At 36.5% G+C, this 24704-nt stretch overlaps 4 protein-coding genes across 5 annotated transcripts; 2 read left to right on the top strand and 2 right to left on the bottom strand.

Annotated features, from left to right (window-relative positions):
* The first annotated feature begins 2909 nt into the window (after positions 1 to 2909).
* LOC103487707 (homeobox protein knotted-1-like 6) lies at positions 2910 to 13175 on the top strand. Its single transcript, XM_008446133.3, has 5 exons — positions 2910 to 3306; positions 3829 to 3948; positions 4099 to 4234; positions 12154 to 12392; positions 12787 to 13175. Exons 1-5 carry the CDS (start codon positions 3010 to 3012, stop codon positions 12949 to 12951), a joined length of 957 nt encoding a protein of 318 aa, XP_008444355.2. The 5' UTR covers positions 2910 to 3009; the 3' UTR covers positions 12952 to 13175.
* Positions 13176 to 13700: 525 nt separating this feature from the next.
* Positions 13701 to 21248, top strand: LOC103487713 (2-phytyl-1,4-beta-naphthoquinone methyltransferase, chloroplastic). 2 transcript variants are annotated; one of them, XR_007819538.1, is made up of 11 exons: positions 13725 to 13959; positions 14058 to 14122; positions 14205 to 14295; positions 14372 to 14460; positions 14601 to 14734; positions 14876 to 14937; positions 15068 to 15167; positions 15312 to 15533; positions 15930 to 19941; positions 20140 to 20470; positions 20642 to 21248. XR_007819538.1 is itself a non-coding variant. In XM_008446138.3 (8 exons), exons 1-8 carry the CDS (start codon positions 13846 to 13848, stop codon positions 15410 to 15412), a joined length of 756 nt encoding a protein of 251 aa, XP_008444360.1. In that variant the 5' UTR covers positions 13701 to 13845; the 3' UTR covers positions 15413 to 16936. The 2 variants fall into 2 exon arrangements, 1 of the variants encoding a protein (XP_008444360.1); XM_008446138.3 differs by lacking the exons at positions 20140 to 20470; positions 20642 to 21248 and having other exon boundaries at positions 13701 to 13959; positions 15312 to 16936.
* On the bottom strand, positions 15753 to 18565 carry LOC103487712 (cysteine-rich receptor-like protein kinase 2). The gene is made up of 7 exons (XM_051082485.1): positions 17800 to 18565; positions 17597 to 17713; positions 17369 to 17511; positions 17066 to 17276; positions 16747 to 16981; positions 16475 to 16625; positions 15753 to 16371 (listed from the first exon to the last, which is right to left on the bottom strand). Exons 1-7 carry the CDS (start codon positions 18563 to 18565, stop codon positions 16033 to 16035), a joined length of 1962 nt encoding a protein of 653 aa, XP_050938442.1. The 3' UTR covers positions 15753 to 16032.
* Positions 19316 to 23142, bottom strand: LOC127148508 (cysteine-rich receptor-like protein kinase 2). Its single transcript, XM_051082486.1, has 7 exons — positions 21477 to 23142; positions 21250 to 21363; positions 20924 to 21067; positions 20631 to 20837; positions 20313 to 20547; positions 20081 to 20231; positions 19316 to 19992 (listed from the first exon to the last, which is right to left on the bottom strand). The coding sequence occupies exons 1-7, from the start codon at positions 22228 to 22230 to the stop codon at positions 19657 to 19659; spliced, it is 1941 nt and encodes a 646-aa protein (XP_050938443.1). The 5' UTR covers positions 22231 to 23142; the 3' UTR covers positions 19316 to 19656.
* Positions 23143 to 24704: the final 1562 nt, after the last annotated feature.

Here is a 24704-nt window from a genome sequence, read left to right as displayed (position 1 = left end):
GTGAATAATAATAAAAGAATTAATTACACTACAAGAAACGGGGGTACTCCCGACGCACAAATACGTCGGCGAAAATGCAAAGTACGTCGGAAAAGGATATCCCGACGTACAAAACGGCGTCGGGAAGCACGTCGGGAGAAATGCGTCGCGAGAGGCTTTCCCGACGCCGTACCAAAGCAGCGTCGGGAAAGGCTTTCCCGACGCCGGAATATGCGTCGGCATGACGGCGTCGGGAAAACCTTATTCCCGACGCCGTCTATGCCGACGCATATTCCGGCGTCGGGAAAACCTGTTTTCCGACGTTTTTTTCCCGACGTAATGAACGTCGGGAAATATTTTTTTATATATTTTTTAAAATATTGTATTTTTACTTTTTTCCTTATAATATTTTGCTCAAACATTCACAATGATGTTCGGATTGCTCAAAAAAATTTCGCGACGTTTTGGATTAAATTAAAATAAATTAATAAATATACAAACACAAATTAAAAAAATAGAATTAAAATTAATAATACGAATAAGTTGACTACAACAAAATATAGTTCTCAATATAGAAAAAACATAAACATAATGAAGCTAGGGATCATGTGGTGGTCCCTGTTGTGCACGAGTTAGGTCTTCAATCATCTTTTTCATAGCTTCCACTTGTGAAGCTAATGCTTGGTGATTTCTATCTTGTACTTCAATCCGTTCCAAAGCTTCATTAAGTTTAGCTTGTAATAGGCTTACGGGGCGATCGTCATCGGAATGCGCCCATTTATTGCAACGTGGCGCTCTAACTCCAAGAGTCGAGACTGCGCACGTCTCCTAGGAGTCGGAGTCGTTTGTTGAGAAGAAGACTCTGCTCAATAAATAGACAATAACATATAAAGTTAGAAAAAAGAACATGAAATATTTGTAAGTTAAAATGAAGAAAATTCTTAGACTCACCCGTATTGTCGCCCACAGATGATGACCCTCCCGCGATGTTATTATCTAAATCGTCCTCAAACTGGAGGAACATATCGTCCGTCTCCATAAAAGTTGATCGTCGATATGACATAATGGCTATGGACATAGAAAACAAACATTTTCAATTTAACTTAAACCTCCCTCTCCCCAGATAAGTAGTAATTCCATTTCATAATAATTACACGACCACTGTACACAAGATAATCTTCCCCATAGAATCTCTATCAGATCAAGACATCTCGGTATAGACTTAAGCATATTCAAAAATCTCATGCTAAAACTTTAACTTTCTTAAGTTAGCATGCTTATGAAAAAAGAAACTCTTGCATTAAGCAAGTCTCAAATCTAGCTTTGCTTTAAATTATCTCTTTGCTCTAATATTTTCAGAAACTTAGCATTCTAACACATTCTCATAAATCTCATGTTTTAAGAAATATGTTGAGTAGACCCATTAAAACCATCCGTATATAAGATTGAAGAATGTTAAACATTTTGTATAAACACAAAATTAAAAGTTTATTAGGTATTTCTCAAAGTTCAAACGACTAAGTAATTGGAGATCCTAAATCACAATCTCAAATTCAATAAACACCCCCCCCCCCCCAATTCAATATAACCTCAAAAATCTCTACACATTCAAATTTTTTATCAATCTCAAATTCAATTTCAACTTCAATCTCAACGTCAATCTTAAATCCTAAAACCACTTCAAATTCAAATTCAACACTAAAACCTAAAACTAATTCAAAATCTATATCCTAAAACTATTTCAAAATCTAAATTCTAAAACTAATCCTAAAACTAATTAACTAAAGCAAAACTAAAACAAAAACAAAAAAGAACTTTAAACAATTTCAATAATACATACATTTTTTTAACTTTGAAACAAAAAAAAAAAAAACAAACAAACCCTAAACTAATTTTTATCAAAAAAAACCCTAAAAAAACTAAATAAATTTACATATTTCACTTACCTAAAGTGGCAGACGGCGACGAGGAACAACGGCGAGGCGGTCGGCGACAGACGGCGGCGGAACAAAAGGATGGCGGCGACTTCTTCTTCTTCTCCTTTCTTTTTCTCCTCCTCTCGGTTTCGGTTCTGTGAATACAGAACTGAAACGAATTTAAAGGGGATTTCCCGACGCAGTGACGTGGCGTCGGGAAATCCCTCAAAACGCGTCGGGAAAAGGGGAATTCCCGACGCTCATTAAACCCCTTTTCCCGACGTTTAACGCGGCGTCGGGAAAAACCCCTATTCCCGACGCCGCTCCCGACGCACTGTTCACGGCGTCGGGAAAAAACCCCTTTTCCCGATTTACTTTTTGCCGACGCCTTCATGTTGCGTCGGGAAAAAAGGTTTTCCCGACGCCGCTCCCGACGCACTGTTCATGGCGTCGGGAAAAACCCCTTTTCCCGATGTATTTTTGCCGACGCCTTCATGGTGCGTCGGGAAATATGGTTTTCCCGACGCATCTCCCGACGCGTTGTTGAGGGCGTCGGGAAAGCCCTTATTCCCGACGTTCTTTATGCCGACGTGCTTTTCGGCGTCGGGAATTCTCCATTTTCTTGTAGTGTTAGGTTAGGATGGTTATCATGTGAACATTGTATATATAGAAAAGAAAAGGAAATGGGGCCAGAAGACAATATGGAAGCTGGGGGGGGGGAGAGAGTACATGAAGGGAAGGAGAGTAAGAGTAGAGGTGGCCGTCGCTGAATTGTTGCAGTGAAAAGGGTCGACCATCATTGCTTCCATAAGTAATTAATATAATAAACAAACTTCTCTTCCACCGTTTTTTCCCGCAACCGCAAGTGTGTAGTAACAATTAACAAACAATATGAAACCCCCCATCCCCACACCGCCACTCCTCCGCGCCTTCTCCGACAATCCCTTCAACCACAATACTATTTCAAATCAAATTGAATCCCAAATTCAAGTCCATTTATATAAATTCCCTTTACCTCTTCGTTTCTTTTTTTATTTCTCTCTCTCTCTCTCTCCCGCCGACCCCCCTAGCTATCTTATTTTCCTCATCTACCCTTTCCCTCCCTTCAAATCAAATGGACGAGAATATGTATGGCATGCCTAAGTCCTTCCTTCCATCCGACAATCTTATCCTTCCCCTCGATTACCAAACCATGCTTCCTTCCACCAATTTACGCCGCGATCGGATTCCTATGTTCGGATCTCATGAATTGGTTTCCCGCCCTACTTCCTCCATGTCCCAAGCTGAACCACCTTCCACTACTCTCGATTTTTCGCTCCCAGAAGAAGACGTTCTCAGCGTCACCAAGGCCAAAATTGTCTCTCATCCTATCTATCCTCGCTTGCTTCATGCTTATATTGACTGCCAGAAGGTGATCCCAAACCCTCTTTTTCTCAGTTTGAACTTCAATTGCGTTGCCTCCAACTACTGTGATTTACTTCCATTTAAATACTTTCGTCTTTTCATTTTCAAATTCAGACTCTTCTGTCAAATACTCGATTGTTTGAAGACCACAAACAAATGACGCGCGTCTATAATTGTTTTGCGATTACCGATCTTTTACGTTCTTTCTTTTTCTTTTCCAAGAGCCGAAACCTTTTTCCCCAGGTAGAAACGAAGATGGTGGCTTCTGACAATTTATTGGCGCAAGTAGAAATTGCTATAGTTTGTTTTTTTTTTTTTTTTTTTTCTTTTATTAATTTTTACTATCAGTGAACCCTAGAAATTAAAAAATATATATAAATCAGTAGGTGTGATTTTTGACTGCAGTCCTAATGGAAACTTAGACGGTTTAAACAAAAAAAGGTTGTGTGTTTCTGGTGAATCGTAAAGTAAGACGCTACAGAATGAATTTAATTAGATGGTTTATTAATTTATTTGATTTTGGGGTCAGGTTGGAGCTCCTCCGGAGATAGCGTGCTTGTTGGAGGAAATCAGGCGAGAAAACGACAGTCATGAACAAAATGCCATCTCCACGTGCTTCGGAGCCGATCCCGAGCTCGATGAGTTCATGGTAATAATGGTCCCCCCCTCAGTCACCCACACGCAAACTTCTTCGTGATTCTAACCCCCAATTTGGCCATGGTGCCTTTTTATTCTATATATATATATATATATATATATTTGAGTGTAACTGAAAACTCTTTATTGTCTCTCCGGATAGGAAGCTTACTGTGACATGCTGATGAAGTACAAATCAGATCTCTCAAGGCCCTTTCATGAAGCTTTCTCCTTCTTAAACAACATCCAACTGCAACTTTGCAACCTTGGCGCTGGCGCCTCCACCACAACTCCTTCCAGTCAGTTCTCTCTCTCTCTCTCTCTCTCTCTCTCTCTCTCTCTCTCTCTCTCTCCCTCTCCCATTCTTTCAATAATTGATTCATTACGCACCCTTTTTTCTATTTATTATTTCTATTCCCTCTTCAGATTATTGCATCCTTTTTTTCTGCCAGCTACATTATTTTACCTTTTATCTGTATCTGTATCTTTTTTTCTTATGACTTGGAAGAAAATAAATGGGATAACAAAAATACTAAGTAATCCAACCTACTCTGTCAATCCTTTTGATTTAACAAAAATGAAAAGAATTAAAAACTCGGAAGAATAATAAAAACACGAGAAAACAGCAGAGAACCCTAGTACAGAGAGACCCACGCCTTTGATTACCCACGATTCTCGCGGTTTTTGCCGGTGATTATTGCGTCCTCAGTGTTTTCAGTTTTGTACAATGGACGTATCGTTATTTAAACTTGGGGACTTTAAGTGGAACAGCAACTACTCAAGTCTGGATCTTCCCTTCCCTCTAGTGACCTAAACATTTTCCATTTTAATTTAAATCTTGCTGTCTGGGCTGCTGATCATTTGTTTTGATTTCATTTCTCGGCCCAGTTTTTTTGTTTTAAAATTCATTTTCCTTTTCTATCATTTCTTATCCTTTTCGAGGGCAAGCCGGATAAAAACAGCTTTCCGTACGAGAGATTCTGACTTTGACTCTTGAATATTGGGGATGACTTTGGCGGATGGTAATTGATTAAATGGTATAGACTTATGGTCGGCCTGGTTGGTCACAATGATTAAATATGGAGGAAGCCTACAAAAGTGGAGTTGATGGGTTTAAAGCCTCTTCTTTTAATCAAAACATGAAACGGGTTGTTTTACTAGGTAAATTTAAGATAGGCACAGGCCTTACACGATTTTGATCTCTCCTCCTCTGGGCTCTGGCATCTGTAAATGGCTGGAAGGGAGAGGCCCTCCTCCTAGTGCATGCTTGTTTAGTTGAATAAGTCACGTAGCACCAGTATGACAGGTGGCGTAGATTGTTGTTTTCTTTGCTTTATATGTGACTGGTCTTTTATTTCTTTCGGTCACCTATTGCCTTTGCTAGCGGGTGGTGTAGATTTTTGTTATTTTTCTTTATATGCTGTGTTTTTATGTTTTTCACCTACTGAGGGTTAAAGGGTTGGATAAAAATATTTGGAAACACCTATTTTTGTATCTCACAGAATTGTTCATTTATTTCTTTAATATGCGTGATAATAGTGCAATGCATAGACTTAATGTATCTTGAGATGAGATGCATCTAAATAGGCTTGCACAATACAAAAAATATCATCTATTTATTTGGCCTCAACTTCCCCTTTTCCACTGTCGTTTTATCACTCGAACATTTCCATACTTGAGATGTTTGTAGGACTCTGTTGAACAGTTCCCTCGTCTTACTAGACTAGACCCTACGAATACATACTTGAAATGAACCACACTGAAATTTTCTTTTCCTTTGTTTTTTTCTTAAAGAAAGATATGGAACAAAATAGGATGAGTCTGGTATTCAAAAGATGAAAATAGGTCTGGGAGAAAAACAAGAAAGTTTGGAAGATGTTAATCTATTAATTTCCTCGAGCAAGCACTCAATAATTCCCTTTTATAATTCATGTTAAAAATTGTGTGTGATTTTCCCATCAATAATAAAAAGTAATGTTTCTAAAGGTAACACTTCTATGTAAGTTAAGTTAAGCAACACTTTCAAATAATTGTAATTCTTTCGTGATATCCCAACTAGTAATAGACTTGCCAAAATGGATTTAAATTTTGTTATATTTACCATTTTTTTTTTCATTGTGTTAGAAGATTAATAATATGTTACCCAATAAAATAAATATGTGATTGCAAGTATAATTTCTAAATTTACCATATACTCAAAATTTTTGGTAAGCCTTTCGTTACTCTTGATTTTTGATGTGTTGAGAATTTTCTATTATTTGGGTTGAGAATATTCTTAATTTGCACCTCAAATAAAATATTTTAAAGAGTTAACTAAGCTTTTTTTTCCTACAACTTCGTTTCTAAATACAGCAGAAAATATATTTGACAATGAAATTTTTGTATGCATTTTTTAGAACATTCAACATAATTTTAGATGATTTTCTCAGAAAATAGAGTTTGATATAGGGAAACCTTTATAGATGCATATTGATATTAAAAAAAAGGTTAATGGATTATGAATACGAACTATATAAAACATTCTGAAGAAACAAATTATTGTCGTCTGAAATTTAATTATTCAAAACTTCGAAGAATGTAATATTGATGCTCGTGATTCAGTTGTTGCCCCATTTTTTAATTTGAACATCCTAACGCAAAGGAAAGAAGGAAAAAGGCCGTAGAGCTATTCTCAAGGTAATACCTGCAAAAGTCTAAGTCTGTAAAATAACCTACATAGCTGCACAGCTACGGTTCCCAATGCCATTTTTCATTTCCCATAAACTAATAGTCATCGTTTCCGGTGCTCTGGAATCTAGAATTTAGTTGGTTTTTGTTTTTCTTTTTCGTATATTCATGTATGTCTTGTCTTACAACCTACGACATGACATGCGGTATATGTATATTATATTCAGTTCGTTTTCTTGCCCTTGAAAATCTACTCATATTTTATGTTTTAGATTTTAGCGAATAGAAAAGTGCCTTGGTTGGGCATTTTAGTCGGAAAATGCTCCTTGAATTGGAGTGAGTATTTTTCTTTTCATCTTATTTGTTTTTTGAACTTTGAAATTGAACGTGGGTTAACATTTTGTTTGTGTTTTAAATATTTTTGGTACGTTTCTTCTAGTGCTGATAATATGGATCTATAATGTTATAAGAAATTCTACATTTGTGTGATTGACGTTGACTAACCATTGACTTTGTTGGTTGAGCGGACATATTTTATGCCTGAATTAAGTTCTTTTTTTGTTGAATAAGTGAGAGAAGTTATGGAATGTATAAAATTTCCATTAGAAGAGATTACTATCATATCACTTCCTTCATCCTTTTTCCTTTTTCCAAAAAAGACCTTTTTATCTTTGCTCATACTATTAATTTTGTAATATTTAGATTTGAAATAAACGCATCGTCAAGGGTTTATACACGAGGAAGAATGCTTCCTCCCCACGCACACACACGCCGACCTTTTCCGCCATTTGCGAAATCTGCAAGTGCAAATGAATGAATATGTCAGCTTTATATGTTCACATCATCTTTGATTAAAGATGTAGCTTCGCAAAAGGGTCTAAATCATGGAATAGCAGTCTCATTGGTCGTAGTCGGAAACTAATATTATTTATCGAGACGGTACAATCTGCCTTTTTTGGTATGTTGTCTTGTCGTCATCTTTAAAATATTTTTTTCACTTTCGGCTGCCTATCTTCAACGCTTCCATTGGGGGTGTCCTAGGTCTAACTTGTTCCCTTTGAACAACTTTTGTGAACTTTGATTTAAATGTTAAGTAGCAGCAAAAATTAATCTATTATAGTTAAGCTATTTTATTGAACTTATTTGGGTCTAATATTTGGGGCCGTGTTGTTCAGGCAACTTTGTGATTTAATTGAGTAATTTTTTTTATTTTTAGTTTTATTTTGCCATTTGATTGGATACTATTTGTTTGGATTTAATGATTTACAAAACCATATCCACAATTTTATTTTCCTCTTATTATTCTTTACACTTGGCGTAATAACCAGCAGGCAGCAGCAATGGTGTTTGTGAAATTTACTGGTTTATACGATGAATAATCGTGGTTTATTTAATAATTGTATTTGATATGGTACGATATGTTGATACAAATTATTTTATTCTCATCTCCCAAGACTTTAACCTGATTTTTGTTAAATAAGATATATAGCAATATAAAATCTAACCATCCATCTTTCTACCCGATAAATTTGTTTGAAATTAAGTATGAGCTTCGCTTTTAATAACGTTTCTTTCTAATATTTTCTGATCCAACTCTCTTAATCTTCCTACCCTCTGGATTTTTTTCCCTTTTTTTCAGTTATAGTTTAAAATAAGCGAACCACCTTCGACCTTGAATATGAAATATATATGGAGCAAAATTATGCTTGGTCCTCGATTATGATAAAAGCCAAAATGATGACCTCTCAGTCCGATGTTTTTGGGTCCATGCAAATGTTTTTAAAATTTTAAAATAACTTTTTAAATGATTAGACAGTTATCAAGTACCACTCTGTAGAACTTAATTGAAGATTAAAAAAAAAAAAAAAGTCAGACATACCACTCTATCATAATTGGGCTTGCTACATTTCCATCCCCATCCCAATATTTTAAATTTGATAAACCACCTCTTTAACTACTTAATTTGCTACGAATGTGTTGCTAAAAGATCAATTAGTTTTGTGTTGTGTATTAATTTTGGTTCTCAGCCCCTATAAGTATCAATTTGCGACGTTCCTATAATTGTAAATTTGATATTGCTAATATATTGTATACATAGAGTGACTGATTGAATTGTCTAACATAATACAGTTTGCACTATGTTTGAAACGTGTATTTTTTAGTTTCTGAATTAATTGTCCTTTTTTCGTAATCCCTGAAGAAAGGTTATTTCTACTTAAAGTTTAACTCTCATCAGGGCTTCTTAGGCATGTTAGATTAGGGCCGTTTCTGTTGGTATCAGAACTAGGGGATAGTTGATGTAATTTAAAAAGTGTTATTGAAGCAAACATCAAAGTTAGAGGTTGTTTGTGTAGTTTTGATAAGTAGGGTAAATATGTTTTTAAACAGTTCAATCATAGGGAAGACGGAAGATATCAAATATTTTATTTGTCTAAGATAATGGTCGGCCACTTGAGCTTGGTGTTACCTGGCTAGCGATGTAGATTCCAGTCGAGTCCAGTGTTACTTGTTTGGATATATAGTTTCCACTTGAGCACAATAATACTTGTTTAGTTCTATATATATATATATGTATATATATATATATATATATATATATATATTATTATATTATATGTTTGAATCACGGGTGAATTTAGTGTTATGAATATCATTAGTTGGTCCAAGAATAAATTACTCTTTCAATTCCTTCTTGATTTAGATTTAAGTTCCACTCTATTCTTGGATTAATCGACAGTTAAAATCCTTTTCCTTAAATATATATATTGAATCTATGGAATGTAAAAAATCAATTATTGGCGAATAAAATGTGAGATGTTTTAGTGAAACCTGGAAAGCTATTGAAACATTATTTTAATATAATGTGGATAATTCATGTTTTTAATTGGAAGGAAATAAATAGCGATTGGTAAGAAATATATGTAATACTCCATTGTATATTCTGTGTTTGGGCGAGTCACGGTGGAAAAAACAAAAGAAAAGAAAACTTGGGGCATCGGAAAAGTCGTGGGTAGAGGATGAGAAGGGTGTGAAGGATTGGTGTAGGTTTCAGTCTCACATCACATGGACTCCCGTGGTTCGCGCTGAGAAGCAGCTTTTAAGACCTTTCGCTCTCTCTCACACACGCACTGTCTCTTCAGTCTCGGTGTTGGTTAGTGCTTACTACTTTCTCTTTACAAATAGTCTGTTGTGGGTCTTTAAGTTTCAATTTGATAATGTGTCTTACACGTGTGACCTGCCTGCTTCGTATCTGTATCCACCGATTCCCACGTTCGGATCTATTTCTTTTAATTACAAAAATGAAAAGGTGCCCTGTGATCATTCTTGAGGGCCCTTTACTGCCAAATCCGTGTGCCCTTGTCCCTCCTGTGAGTCTCCAATTGGTCTCCGTCGTTTTGACCACTGGTGTTTCTAGTGATCCAGAACCCTCCAGGGATACGGACTTAAATTATTTTTGGACAATAAACTTGGTTCCCTCCCGTCCCGTTTCGTCTTTTGTCAGAACAATACACGTCTTACTAGAGTATTAGTCGAACGTATCACTTTTACTTTTAATTTGGTGTGGTGTACGCATCTTCTCCCTTTCCCAGACAAGTTTTGGTTACCACGCCCAATTTGTCTTCTTGGACCGAGAGTCTGCATTTTTCACTCTACCTGACAAGCTAGTCAACTAGATTCTTAAAATGTAACTTTGTTTGAACCATTTACTTTGCTTTATTTGCTTGCTTTCTACCCTTCAACATCTTTTCTATTGTTGTCGGAGATGCTGATGTAGTTGCGTCATTTCTAAACACATATTTAGCACTAAGATTTTCCATCTTAGCTGCATCTTAGGCTACAGCCAGTCTTCTCACTGTTGTAATTCTGGTTACTTTTTGTGCTTATTTGGTTTCATTGTTCAGCATTATAATGATAACTCAGCGTCATGTTATCATAGCTTTTAGTTGTATGGATGGTTAGTTATCTTATGGTCAGTTAGTTAAGCTGACATTAACATATGAATTATTAAAACTTGGCGTGAGGAGAATGATGAAATATACTGGTACTCTAAAGAAAAAGAAAAGATAGAATAATACTATACAGTTCCATTAGTTTTTCTTCAATTTATTGCTCCCTTTTACTTAAAAAGGGGTCAGATAAATGATGTCGTAACTTGTAACTATCCAGTTCAAGATCTTTTTTATTTTTATAATAATGCAAATGGAGATGTTGATTTCTGTTTTAATCAGTTTCTTAATCTTTAATAATACCATAAAATAACGAAATATACCATTTTTTTTTTCTCGAGCACCTTTAACACAAACAAGTACAAGGATTATTTCTAGGTTAAATTACACCTTTTTGTCTTTATATTTGGATTTTAAACTTCCAAAAATATCAAATAAGTTTTTGAATTTTCAATTTTATGTGAAGTGCTAACTTTATAATTTCTGTTTAATAAATTCTTTAGTTTTTAATTTTGTATGTAATATGAGATTGATATCTGACCTATTAGATTTAAAATTTTACTGGATTCAATACATGACAACTATCTATTTAGTAATTAATTTCCTACAAGTTTACTTTTAACCTTCAAATATTGTAGGGTCACGAGAGTTTTCACCTGAAATCACTACATAAAAATTTGCTCAAACACTCATAAAAAGATTATTTAATGTCTAAGATTAAAGGAACCTTGAAATATCACAATCTATCAATATGATGGAGATATAGAAAGTGTGAAATCTCCGATATTTGATAATTTAATGAATTCTCTTCTAAAGTAGTCTTGCCCTTGAGGGCTTTATAGCTTGTTCTTAGTGTTGATTTCTTTTGAGGGCTCGACAACATGATCTTCCTTGAGGACTTTCTAGCTTATTATCAAAGGTATAGTTCTTGGGTTACGAAGTTGACTGATCGTCTATATACGAGGAGATGTATTTTAAAGATCTCAGGTTTCAGAAGCTTCAATGTGCGGCTCTTTAAATCTTCTAATTTTTATGTGAGTTATATTCTTCACAGTTTCATAGCTACAAACTCTGTGACTTCACATCTTCAGGGCTTCAACCATTGGAACTCCGGATCGGCAGAGCTTCAAACTCTGAAACTTTTGATCTTCAGAGCTTCAGGCTTCGGTTCTAACCCTCTCAGGTGGAGCTTTAGATTTTCATGGGTCTTACATATGCGTTGGGCATAGTCGATTTCGGCTCAAAGATTGGGCTTGTACCTACTTATTCGTTTGGCCCAAAATTCCTCCGTGAACTTGAATCGAGTTAGACTTTTGACCTAAGCTACTTCAATTACTCAGTCCGGCCCGATTTATAATTTCAGGCTCAATCGAAACTCTAGTTAAATTCATTCATTGTGGTTTAGGTTTAGTTACCGTCGAATTTGATAAGGCTAAAGAAAGAGTAAACATGCATCTTTAACATAATTCTAGAGAAGTCTATTACAGGAAGTCTATTACGGTTACCTTTGCTTCTAGAATAATTGTTGCTTCTACTTTAACATGGCTTTGTTTATTGTATGTCTGGCTGACTATCCGGTTTTGTTTACGCGTTCATTTCTGCAGACGAGGATGCCATGTCATCAGATGATGAGCTTAACTGTGGTGAGAGAGAATTGCAAGATGGTCAAATGAGGTTAGAAGACAAAGGTCTTAAAGACATGCTCTTAAGTAGATTTGGCGGTCACATTGGTACCTTGAAGCTGGAATTTTCCAAGAAGAAGAAGAAAGGAAAACTACCTAAAGAAGGAAGAAAAGTACTGCTTGAGTGGTGGGATGTTCACTATAAATGGCCATATCCTACGGTATATTTTCTCTCGATCAGCAAATACACGAAGTGATGTTTTTAGTACTCTGATCTCAGTAACTGCTACTAATTGTCATGATCTATAATTGAGTTCGAATTTAATGTAGGTTGCTGTTATTTTATTTTTGTCAAGAGTGAACCTGAACTATCCTAAGTATTAGGTTAATGTGATTTGATGAATGATAGTACGGAGTGTTGCTGGTTATGTCTTGTTGCAAGACAAGCAAGGTGTGTGTTTCGTTGGTCGTGTTGAGTCCCCATGGAACTGAATTTTTATCTTAAACTTACTGATTCAAACTTGTTTACATTGAGATTTTGTCTTATAAAGAGTTTAAGCAACGTGATAGTAATAAAGATTATTTTATTGATGAAGTGTTTTCTCAATCATCCAGGAAGCTGATAAGGTTGCGCTGGCAGAGACCACAGGACTAGATCCCAAGCAAATTAACAATTGGTTTATTAATCAACGAAAGCGGCACTGGAAACCTTCTGAAAGTATGCAATTTGGAAATATTGATAATACGGCTGAACAATTTTCCGCTAGGCTCGACTCTTAAGAATGAGGTGTACATCGTCCAAATGGGTATATATTACATGCTTTAAAACCATTCACCATCCTAAGCCAATAGCTTAGCATATTCGAGAACAAAACTATTGTGTTCGTTACATTGGTGGGAAAATATCAAAATGGCTTCCATACTTCTGTCTTGTAAATTTGTGAAAGGATTAACATTGATTATGGAAATGTTAATCGAAGTTTGGTTGATTTCTCCGTCTTTAAGTCTATATCTAATCAATGTTTGGAGGACGTAGGTTTCTCACCTTTATTTTATTTTCGGAAGTAAAAGAACCTACAGTCCTTAAATAATCACATTTGCAACCCGATTCTCTTCTTATGGTTGGTTTGGTGCAAAGCGAAACGGCAGTTGTAAAGATTTGTCTTGATCTTTTAAAACAATTTTTTTGTATCGTTAATTCAATGGTCCAATGTTTTAATCAATTAACGCTGAAATTTTAGTTAAAAAAAATATAATCTATCTTAAATATTTAAGTTTTATGGATTAAAACTCTGAACTTAAAATGTTTTTTTCTTAAGTGATTTAAACATCTGACAATATTAATATATTATATTTTTATCCAGGATTATATAATGTTTAAATATTAATTACATGAGATTTGAAGAAGATTAGGTAGATTATAACGAATTATGTTGAGAGCCGAGGCACATACAACAGTGGTAAGAATGTAGTTGTGGTTGTAAAGAGCAAAGGAAGGCCGACTTAATTTTTATCTTTATAATTTGTATTGTTGGTAAAAGGTGAAGTGGATAAGTTGGTTGGGAAAGATGGCAATATGATGGCGTAAGGCATAAGCAGCGAAGTGAAATCTGATGCGCTTTTGGCGATTTCACTGGGAATTTCCATATCCATACTTCTCCCACTGCTTTTCCAATGTCTTCCTACCTTCAACTCCAACTCCGTCTTCCTCTTCTGCGTCGCCGTCCTATTCAATGCGCTTCCGACCGCCAGGCATTGTTCAACCGTATTGCGCCTGTTTATGATACTGTGCGCTTACTTTTACTTTCTTTTTCTTTCTTTCTCCATTCTTTCCTATTTCCCTTTCCCCTCTTCAATTTTTCTTTTCCTTTCTCCTTCCGTTTTAGTTAAATGACTTCCTCAGCTTGGGCCAGCATCGTATTTGGAAACGGATGGCCGTCTCCTGGAGCTGGTATCTCACACCTCTTCTCCTTTTCTCATCTTCTCTTGTTCATTTTTCTTTATCTAAGGCTTCCTAACATTTTTTTTAACAGTGCGAAGCCAGGAGACTGCGTCTTGGATATATGTTGTGGAAGCGGCGATTTGGCCTTCCTTTTATCTCAGAAAGTTGGATCCACCGGCAAGGTAAACCGACGTCCACACTCCACTTTGTTTCTGTATCTATGTTCATTATCGTAATTCTAATCGTGATAATTCACAGGTGACGGGTCTTGATTTCTCATGGGAGCAGCTAAGTATTGCTTCTTCTCGCCAACGTTCCCTCTCCAAACCCTGCTATGAGAACATTGGGTGAGCAATTAATTAATATGTTGGCCTGTACTATTTGGAAAATATTGAAGTAATCTACTTGGTATTTAACGATACAGTTTTGCTGCATTGAGAATTGTTTGTGAAATTAACTACCTATTACTGCTTTTGTCGAAATGAAGGTGGGTGGAGGGTGATGCACTCAATTTGCCATTTCCTGACTGCTCTTTTGATGCCATTACAATGGGCTATGGCCTACGAAATGTGGTGGATAAACGGAAAGCACTAGAGGAAATATTTAGAGTACTCAAAGAAGGTTTTTTTTTTTTTTTTTTTGGGAGAGGGGGGTGTATGGTATGGGTATTTTCTGATATCGGATTGTGAATTTATCGTGGTAGAAATCAGTTACAAAATTTACGTACATGTTCTTGATTAAAATATCATGTGGTCTTTCCAGGTAGTAAGGCATCAATTCTCGATTTTAACAAGACTACACAACCCACTGTTGCTGCTATTCAGGTACTTTTATGTGAAAGCCTAAACCTTTGCTCTGTGGTCAACACTTCAATTTTACCGAGTCTCGTCTCAGTTTGTATCTCTAAATCCCCTACTTGTTTCGTTTGTTTCTTCTGAACTTCCTCTATGCAAGGAGTGGATGATCAACAACATTGTCGTCCCTGTGGCATCTAGTTATGGCCTTGCTGATGATTACAGATATTTGTCCAAATCCATCCGTGAATTTTCAACAGGCAGACTCTCTCTCTAGATAGGGAAACTCCTGTTATATTTGTTTTGTTTTATTTACAAAAGCCTCCTGTTTTTTTTTCCCTCATAATTATGTATTTGGGATTTTTTTTTAGTATCATCTGCTGACAAAATTTGTTATTATACAGGAAAGGAATTGGAAGACCTCGCTTTAGAAGTAGGATTCTCGACCTCTGTACATTATGAACTTAGTGGAGGCCTTATGGGAAATTTGGTGGCATCTCGTTAAATGGGATTCATGTTTTCTCTTGGTTCAAAGCTTTGAACTAGAGTACCTGAGAATATGCTATTTGGCTTCATGTCTTTGATGCATTAAGTTCTGTGACATTTTCAACGGTGCTCTGTTTCATGTAAGTTTAAGCAACAGAAAATATATAGTTGCCATAGACGTTCCATGTTTGGTTTGTTATTAACGCATAAGGTTTTTCTAGTCCCTTCCGAATGCTATTGAGTTTTCAGTTTATGGATACATATACCGGGAACGTTATAAGTTTTAAGCCTCATTATAAAATCATCCAAATTCTAGTACGTTCTTACTGTAGTAATGATAGACATTATAACTCAATATATTTTCCAATTCTTGTTAATGAACATTGAAGCTTAATTAAGTGGATGTATACGTAATGGAGTTTGAAAATTTAAATATTGGAGAACACAAAATCACTATATCTACAGATGTCAGTTTGTCTGATAGCTTCATGGTGGCTGCCTTCTGGCTAATGAATCCTTTGTCTTCATGGTGTCAGGAGATTGGCAATTTTTGCGAGGAATGCAATGCCATTTCCCATTCTTGGGAACGTTTTAGTGCTTTAGGTAAGAGAGACGGAAGGATTCCCCAGTTTATGGTAGTTATCTGGGATAAAATGAACTATGGCCGACTGTGGCAGTAGAAGATCCCTCCGTATTCGAATAACATCGTGAGTACTTGCATGAATCATCAAGTTCCATGGTCATCTCATCCATGAAGGGTGGTTTGGTGGGTGGAGGAAGATGCTCTTCCTCCATGGTCAGCATTCGTAGTACCTTTGACATTGTTGGCCGTAGAGATGGAATCTCCTGGATGCATAAGAGCCCTATGTGCACCACTCTCACTACCTCGTCCTTTACTTTCTTGTTATAGTGATTCTGAAGATTGAGACTTGGATCAAATAATCTCTCAACTGTGCCTGCTTGGAAATGTCTCCATATCTATTTTACCATGTAGAAACACAAGGGAGAAGGGAGATGTCATACTACTGTTTGTAGAATTTTGCATTCATAGAAATATATGTAATGGTTTCGTAGAACTTACAGCAGTGACTAGACTTTCAATGTTTCCGGAGACTTGAATGCCGCTATATTGCAACCCTGTAACAATTTCTAACAAGAGCACTCCAAAACTATAGACATCGGCCTTCTCTGATAACTGACCATAAGCTAGATACTCTGGAGCCATATATCCTCTGGAGATGCAGAAGGTAGAAAAAGGGAACGTTATTAGCTCTGCAAACCTTCTATTAGCTTTTATCTAATTGAATATATTTCAAACTGACTGAAAAAGAACTTGTTCATGAGAAAACATACAGGGTTCCTGCAACAGCCGTGCTAATATGGCTCTTGCTTTCTTGGAAAGACCTTGCCAATCCAAAATCTGCTATTTTCGCTTGATACTTTAAGTCCAGCAAGATATTACTGGCCTTTATATCTCTGTGTATGATTTTGAACTTCGGGTTTTCATGTAGATATATTAAACCTTCAACCGTTCCAGTGATGATGTTATATCTCTTATCCCAATCTAGAGCTCTACTGTTACTGGTATCTGTGTAATTTTTTGAAAAAGTTAAGGTAAGATCTTTGAATTACTATAATCAATGTATTTTATAGTGATAGCTGCAGTACATACCGAAAATGAAGCGATCAAGACTCTTGTTTGGTAGGAATTCATAAACAAGAAGGCTTTCAGGTCCAGAACAACTGCATCCAAGCAACCTTACCAGATTTTTATGTTCAACACTGCTGATCATGTTTACTTCATTGTAGAAATCTGCTGCTCTATGTCTGTTATCATAGAAGAATCTCTTGACAGCAATCTCTCTTCCATCGGATAGAGTACCCTGTGAGGAATGAGAATGAAAAATGAATGGTGTGTTTTCGGTTAAAATTGAAGATTGTAGGACCTTCTCAGATGGAGAGGAAGAATAACTACCTTATAAACTGAGCCAAACCCCCCTTGTCCAATCTTGTTATCTAGGCTGAAATTGTTTGTTGCTTTTTCAAGGGTTGAGTACTTGAATTCCAAGTTACTATCTTGAAGAGTTTTTGCCAACTTCTTCACGTCAGTTGAACCTCCTGAAGTGTAAATCGTATCATTTGAAGAAAAAAATGTCAATTAAACTCCCTCAAAGGGTCCTCACCATGAAACTTGCAGCTTTACCTTTCCTCTTCTTTTTAATATATCTGCGCTTCCAGATATAAGTGCCAATCGCCAGACCAATTATCAAAACAACAACAGAACTCAAGACTGAAACTATCAATTCAGTTCTCGTGCCACCTGCAGACAAGGCATCGTTTTAAACATTGTGAGAGTGGAATAGTTGGTTAGCATACTCTAAACTTGTGGCATAGGATCAGTGTTACCTCTGGAACTATTTTTAATGTCCTGATTGAGGAAGTCTGTATTTGAATATCTCATGAAGCAGCCTGTGTTCAATGCCCGTGCTTCCGATCGAGGTAAACATCTTAACATTGAAGCAGAAGCAATTTGCAAACATGTGCTGCAAGAACTGCGGTTTAAACTTCTCCAGCACTGACCCAGAGCATAAGCGGCAGATTCATTTGCCATCCCGGCCACAGCCATTCGAGCTTTCGCAAAGCCTCGGTTGTCTGGTGCACCATTGACCACTTGCATCACTGCCTCCGTGGCTGCTTGTCTGTAGTTGGGGTCATTTTGGGTAAAGTTCCCGCAAATTGCAGTGTCTTCAGGTCCTTTATATTCATCAAAGAAGCTGTAGTTTTCGAACCTCAGGAAGCAGCCATCGATGAAAGCTCGACCGCCGTTGAAAGGAAAGCATTGGGGAAGCATTGTACGTGCTTGAGAATGACACAGCACACATTCAAGGGATGAGAGATCTCCATGGCATTGAGCAAGCCCATAGCTGGCATCGGGTCCTATTCCTGTACCAGCGGTTCCAAATCCTGAAGTTCTGATTTGTTGTCTAACTTTTTCCATGGAACCAAAAAAGTTTGGGACATATGCGGTGGTGTTGTGCTCCAGTTCTTTCCCGCAAATCACTCTCACAGTTCGATCTCTTGGCTTCCCTAAAATCGAAGTTGCTTGCAGCAGAAGTAAAGTGATGACCGAAAATAGGATATATTTAGAAGCATAAACAAGCTGGATCCCCATGGAATCTGGATTTCTGTTGGATCCAGAGGAAGCCGAAGAAGGAGAAGGAGAAGAAGAAAATTGGATGACAGTTTCTGTGGAAGGTTCTACCCAAATGGAAGTTTAAAATTTTTGTATTGAAAATGAGGGGGTGATGTAATGGGAGTGGATGGCTCTAATCGACACGAAGTCGTCAAGTCCAGGAAGGAGAAGGAGAGGGAGGGAACGAGACCTCTCCATTCAGTCAACAACGGCGGCTTCCTCTCTTTTCTTGCAAGCAATTATTTTGTTTTAACAAATGAAATTATGGTGAAACAATTCCGCCTGGCCCTCGATTTTTTCCATTCCTCAATTTCTCGTAGTTATTAAAACATTTGAAAATAGTTCTTATTTAAATTCTAGGACTCTTTATCATTTTTTTTTTATCAATAAATATTAGCGAAAGATTATTCTCAAGATTATTTAATGTTTTCAAAATATGTAGGGCACTTGGCGGTCAAAAAGGGAAAAGAAAAGGTTGAAACCAAAATTCTGCGGATGTTGTAGAAAAAAAGGACAAGAAAAAAACCTAACACAATCTCAATAAGGCCATTTCTTTTCTTTATTTTATTTATTTCTTTTGAATTGGGGGTACCAGGGTTTCAACAAACCCACGACCTTGAATCTTCATAGGAAATGCCCGATTATACAAAAAAGAAAGATCTGGTGTTCACTTTTATAAGCCTGGAATTTAATTAATTGAGCCTACCTTGAATTTGTGCTACAGGTAGGTTAGTTGGTACCAGAATTAACTTTACTTCTTCTTCCTTTTCCATTGAAAAAAACACAAGAAAAAAGAAAAAAAGAAAGAGCAGTTACAAAATTTCCACGAGGAAGCAAAAAAGAATTTGGATGGCACCTCTTGGTCCTCGTGGAAATGGAATTGTGGCCCATTGCAATTTACAACTGGGAATTAGCGTACATTAGAGAGTTGCACTCAGATTACATTACTCAATACTTCAAATTACGGTATTGCTGATCGACACAATTATATTTATTGCCAAATACCTTCTCTTCTCCTCCACCATATCTACAAAAATCTTCCTGAGGTGAAACTCTAAACAATATTACAATTACCTGGGATGAAATGAACTATGGGTGACAGTAGCAGCTGAGGAAGAAGCTTCGGTGAGGTTGAAGCATGATGGGTCCTCACTGGTGTCGTTTAATTCCATTGTCCTCTCATCCATGAACGGTGGGTTTGTTGGGGTCGGAAGTTTCTCTTCCTTCTTCATCAGCATCTGCAGTACCTTCGACATTGTGGGTCGGAGAGATGCACTCTCCTGTGTGCAAAGAAGCCCTATCTGCACCACTCTCAATATTTCCTCTTTTGTGCTCCTATCTTCCTCAACCATTAGGTTCGGATCCAATATCCTTTCAGTTGTTCCTGATTGAAAATGCTTCCATGCCTGTTTTGTGTTTTTATTATTCATTATTATTAGCTCCATTTCTAACTTCCAATTACAAACAAAGTAACAACAAAAGATACAGCCTTACAATTAGTACTATGCTTTCCAAGTAGTCTGAGGTTTTGCTTCTACTGTTTTGTATGCCAGTCACAGTCTCCAGCAAAACCACACCAAAACTGTACACATCTGCCTTTTCTGTTAGCTGCCCATGAGCTAAATACTCTGGCGCCATGTATCCCCTGTGGATTCAAAAATCACTTTTTAATTAAATCTTCACTAAAACAATATGATCGATCTCAATACAAGAATATAAAACACACAAGGTTCCAGCAATGGCAGTGCTGATGTGACTCTCGTCTTCTTCAAATGATCTAGCTAATCCAAAATCGGCTATTTTGGCTCGAAGCTTGGAGTCTAGCAGGATGTTGCTAGCCTTGATGTCTCTGTGAATGATCTTGGTTTTCGAGTTCTCATGAAGGTATGCCAGACCTTCAACTGTTCCTACAATAATATCATATCTCTTCTCCCAATTGAGTGCTTTACCTCTATCTCGATCTGCATGTAGTTTTAATTTTTTTAAACTAATCAGAGTAATTGTTTCTAAATCATTCTATTGAAATGATGATGTCAACATTTACCGAAAATGAAGCGGTCGAGACTCTTGTTGGCAAGGTATTCATAGACAAGCAGACTTTCAGGTCCAGAACAACTACAACCGAGCAACCGTACTAAATTTTTGTGCTCTACACTACTGATTATGTTTACTTCATTGTAAAAATCTGCTGCTCTATGTTTGTTATTGAAGAAAAGCCTCTTCACAGCTATCTCTCTTCCATCCGATAGAACTCCCTATATCAACATGGTAAAAACCTCAGAGTTCAAGCTATATTAATTCAAATGCACGTTCGAACTGAAGCAAACAAAACAAGACTTGCCTTATAAACAGTGCCAAATCCTCCTTGTCCAAGCTTGTTAGCCTCAGCAAAGGATCCTGTTGCCTTTTCAAGGGTAGAGTACTTGAAATTCAAGCTACTATTGTTTAGTGTTTTTGCCATCTTGTTTGCATCGTTTGAACCTTTGGATTGGATATATAAATAAAGGGTAATCATGTGAACATCGATGTCCTAAAGCTTAGAGCTCTTGAAGAATGCATCGTCTTCTCTAGCTAGCAGTAATTAGTGTTTTCCTTTTTTTTTCTTTTTCAAGTTCTTGGTACTTAAACCAACAACAAATAGAAAGGCAGTGTTTTAAAGTTACCTCTTCGTTTCTTCTTTACATATCTGTTATTCCAGACATAGATTCCAATTAACACTCCAACGACTAAAACAGCAACAGAGCTCACCAGTGAGACTACAATTTCTATAATAGTACCTGCACAGATGGTGAATTGAAATTTCATAGTAAGCTCTAACCAACTTAAGTTGTGATGCAGGTTGAAAACTTGAAACGGAATATAGCTTATAAAACATAATTTGAATCCATACCCCTTGACCTTGAAGCTGAAGCTTCCGCATTTAAGAAGTCAACATTAGAGTATCTCATGAAGCAACCTGTGTTGAGGGCTCTTGCTTCAGATCGAGGTAAGCATTTCAAGATAGAAGCAGAGGCGTTTTGCAAACAGGAAGTGCAGGAGGTTCGATTCAAATTCCTCCAGCACTGAGCCAACAGGTAAACGGAGGCATTGGAGGTTCCAGGTGGAGCCACTTGAATTCTAGCATACCCTCCATTGTTGGGCGCAGTTTCAATTGCTCGGGCCACTGCTTGCCTGGCCGACTGTCTAAAAATGGAGTTGGTGATGGAATTGTTACCACACACAGCCCTGTCAAGAGGCCCTGCAAATTCGTCATAAAAGCTGTAGTTCTCAGCCCTCATGAAGCAGCCATCCAGGAAAATCCGGCCGCCGTTGTAAGGGAAGCATTGAGGAAGGACAGTACGGGCTTCCGCATAACACAACACACAATCCATCAGCGACAAATCCCCGTAACATTGAGCGAGTCCGTAGTTGGCGTCCGGCCCCTTACCCACAACTGCCACTCCAAACCCACCGGTTCGCATTTGGTCACTTATTATTTGCATTGTGGCCACGAAATTGGGCACGAAGGCAGTTGTGTTGTGCTCTAGCACTGTTGAACATAGTATCTTCGCGGTTCGGGATCTGGGGTCTGCCACGGTGGATGAATGAAGCAGCAGAAGAGCACCGATCAAAATCAACAACCTAAGTGGGGATCCAGTCTTCATGATCACCTCCCTTATACCGATTCAGGGATTAGTGTGTGTCTGCAATAAGAGAAAACGCAACGGACATGTGAATTTGAAAACAGAAACAGAGGGATAGGATTGGGTTGTGGGTGAGAGTAGCAGTAGTTAAGAATTAGACAGCTAAAGGTAGAGGATTATGAGAGTAACATGGATAGAAGGATTGGAGAATCAAAGTCGGAGAAGATGAATTTTGAGATTGGATTATTAGGTGGAGGAGTTTCGATCTTAAAGATTGAGAGAGAGAGAGAGAGAGAGTTGAAAATTGAAGGTTGAAGGTTGAATACCCAAAAAGTCAAAGGGATTGGTTTGAATTAGAGGGAAGGGATGAGCTGGTGGCCAAGTGTTAGTTTGCCGGTGGAGGCAATTAGCCGCATTCCCCATAGTTCTTTGGTTTCATACTATTGGTTGATGGTGGGATATCCTTATTAAAGCTCAAAAGCACAACAAAAACAAACAAACAAACATTTAAGTTGACTCAACTCACCGCCTCCACGTTGGACTAAAACCAAAAAGTGGAGATCTCAATTCTCAACTATCAGCACTAAGATTAGAAGCTTTCGCCCTTTCCAAATATATCACTTTCACTGTGAAAATCACAATAGGTAAAAATAAAAAACTAAAAGCCGCTGTGTCAATACAAGAGAAAGAAATCCCATCCTTCCCTTTTATGACAAAAGTAATATATGTTTTCTCATACCAACCAACATCTCAACTTCTTGAATTGAAAAGAAAATCTCAATACATCCATATATAATCAGTAGCTGATAAGTAGCTATATCCCCCACTTCCTCAATTTTTTGCAAATACTTTTTCAAGTACAACCGTTTTCAATTTTTGTAGTAGCTCTGTTTTTGTACTAATATAATGTATCATGCTCTCTCATAATCAAAATTAAATGATTCCGAATTGAGAGGATTAATTTAGTATAAGTTATATAAGAAGATAAGATTATTAGCATAGCAGGCGAGGCGTAGTTAAAACAAAATAGGTTAATCTGAAAATAAAAAGTGAATATATAAGTTGATAGGTCGTGGAGATCAATGAATAAAAGTAGAGGAGAGGAGAGGTGTTGTCTGTTGAGTGTGATATAAATAAGAAAAGGACAACTTTAAATTGAATGAAAAAAAAAGTGTAGAAATGAAATGATGTGTATTGATGGATGATTGAATCTACCACATTAAATGCCAAAAGGGTTGTTAAAACCACACACTATGAAATTTATATACTCAAAACTTAATTAATATCTTGCCTCATTAATTTTAATTTATAGGATCATCATCTCCAGTACAGACCTGCAATCTCACCAATTACTAAGTCTGGATCCACTCCATCTCCAACCAACGGAAACTGAGCGATGGCCGATGCCGATAGATAAGATAGTATTAGTATTAGTATTAGTTCTAGTATTAGTATTAGGATTAGTATTAGTATTAGTTCTAGTATTAGTATTAGTATTAGTATTAGTATTAGTATTGAAGAAGGTGGTCGTCAAATTTAAAAAAAAAAAAAAAAAGCAAAAAAGAAAAGATATATTTTTGGTGGGATTTGACACATCCTCACACTTATAAACTATATTCTTTATTCCACTCTCTAATCAACTTTCTTCAACAAAACAATGAATGCTACATTGAAATTTATGGAACCTCCAAACCATGTGTTTAATATATATGTCAACTTTCTTTTTATTCCTTTCTTACACTCAAAATTCCTACGTCTAAAAACTCCATCATCCAAACCACAAATATGACCCTTCCAAAAACTTCCAACTCCAATATGTTGACCACTCGAATTAATGACGAAATTTTAAATAATTGAAATTGAGTCTCAATAAAAGATAGTTTATGTTCCAAAATTGGGATCGAAAATATAAATTCCTACGATGATGGTACAAATCAAAATAATTATTATAGTTCAATTAAATATTATTATTTGTTCTAGATTCTAATTAAGCCAAAAAAAAAATACTTAATTTAGTCAAGATCCAACTAATTGAGTTAGAAGTTAGGTGATCAACTAAATTCAAGCTCATAAAGTCTATCATTGAATAGAACTCTGCGTAAATAGAGGAGTTTTTCTTGGAGAAGTTGGAAATTCTACTCTCAAACCCATAAAATCCAACAATAAGAAGACTCTAACGTACCATTTTTTAAAAAGAAAATAGATTATACAAAAATTTGTGTTAGTGAGGTATGTTGCCATATATATGTGTGTATATCTATATAGAAATAATGTTATGGGTAGCAAATTAATTTAGAACTTTTCTTAATTATTTTATTTACCGATATATATTGTTGATTGAAAATCATCTAATCATAAATAAAAACATCAATACTAAAAAGAATATATGAAAAGTAGGTGTAAAACAAGTGATCATTTCAATAATTTTATTTAAAGTAGGTACGGTCTTTCTTTTTTGCTCATCTTTCTAAGTGTATTGGTAGGAGAGATGTAAT

The sequence above is a fragment of the Cucumis melo genome, chromosome 3 (genome assembly GCF_025177605.1).
Source record: "Cucumis melo cultivar AY chromosome 3, USDA_Cmelo_AY_1.0, whole genome shotgun sequence".
NCBI classification, from domain to species: domain Eukaryota; kingdom Viridiplantae; phylum Streptophyta; class Magnoliopsida; order Cucurbitales; family Cucurbitaceae; genus Cucumis; species Cucumis melo.
Note: the sequence above shows the minus strand (reverse complement) of the source record. Positions and strands in the feature narration are given on the sequence as shown.

Bases quoted from the DNA above. Each gene is read 5' to 3' on its own strand.
- LOC103487707 (XM_008446133.3), top strand. From the start codon at position 3,010: ATGGACGAGAATATGTATGGCATGCCTAAGTCCTTCCTTCCATCCGAC. The intron at 3,307-3,828 runs GTGATCCCAAAC...TTTTGGGGTCAG, and splicing joins CTTATATTGACTGCCAGAAG to GTTGGAGCTCCTCCGGAGAT. The intron at 4,235-12,153 runs GTCAGTTCTCTC...TCATTTCTGCAG, and splicing joins CTCCACCACAACTCCTTCCA to ACGAGGATGCCATGTCATCA.
- LOC103487713 (XM_008446138.3), top strand. From the start codon at position 13,846: ATGTCTTCCTACCTTCAACTCCAACTCCGTCTTCCTCTTCTGCGTCGC. The intron at 14,123-14,204 runs GTATCTCACACC...TTTTTTTAACAG, and splicing joins ATGGCCGTCTCCTGGAGCTG to TGCGAAGCCAGGAGACTGCG. The intron at 15,168-15,311 runs GCAGACTCTCTC...GTTATTATACAG, and splicing joins CATCCGTGAATTTTCAACAG to GAAAGGAATTGGAAGACCTC.
- LOC103487712 (XM_051082485.1), bottom strand. From the start codon at position 18,565: ATGGGGATCCAGCTTGTTTATGCTTCTAAATATATCCTATTTTCGGTC. The intron at 17,512-17,596 runs GTAAAGCTGCAA...TTTACACTTCAG, and splicing joins TATTAAAAAGAAGAGGAAAG to GAGGTTCAACTGACGTGAAG. The intron at 16,372-16,474 runs GTAAGTTCTACG...ATGGTAAAATAG, and splicing joins TTGAAAGTCTAGTCACTGCT to ATATGGAGACATTTCCAAGC.
- LOC127148508 (XM_051082486.1), bottom strand. From the start codon at position 22,230: ATGAAGACTGGATCCCCACTTAGGTTGTTGATTTTGATCGGTGCTCTT. The intron at 20,232-20,312 runs GTGTGTTTTATA...TTGAATCCACAG, and splicing joins ACTGCCATTGCTGGAACCTT to GGGATACATGGCGCCAGAGT. The intron at 19,993-20,080 runs GTAAGGCTGTAT...AACACAAAACAG, and splicing joins TGGAAAGCATAGTACTAATT to GCATGGAAGCATTTTCAATC.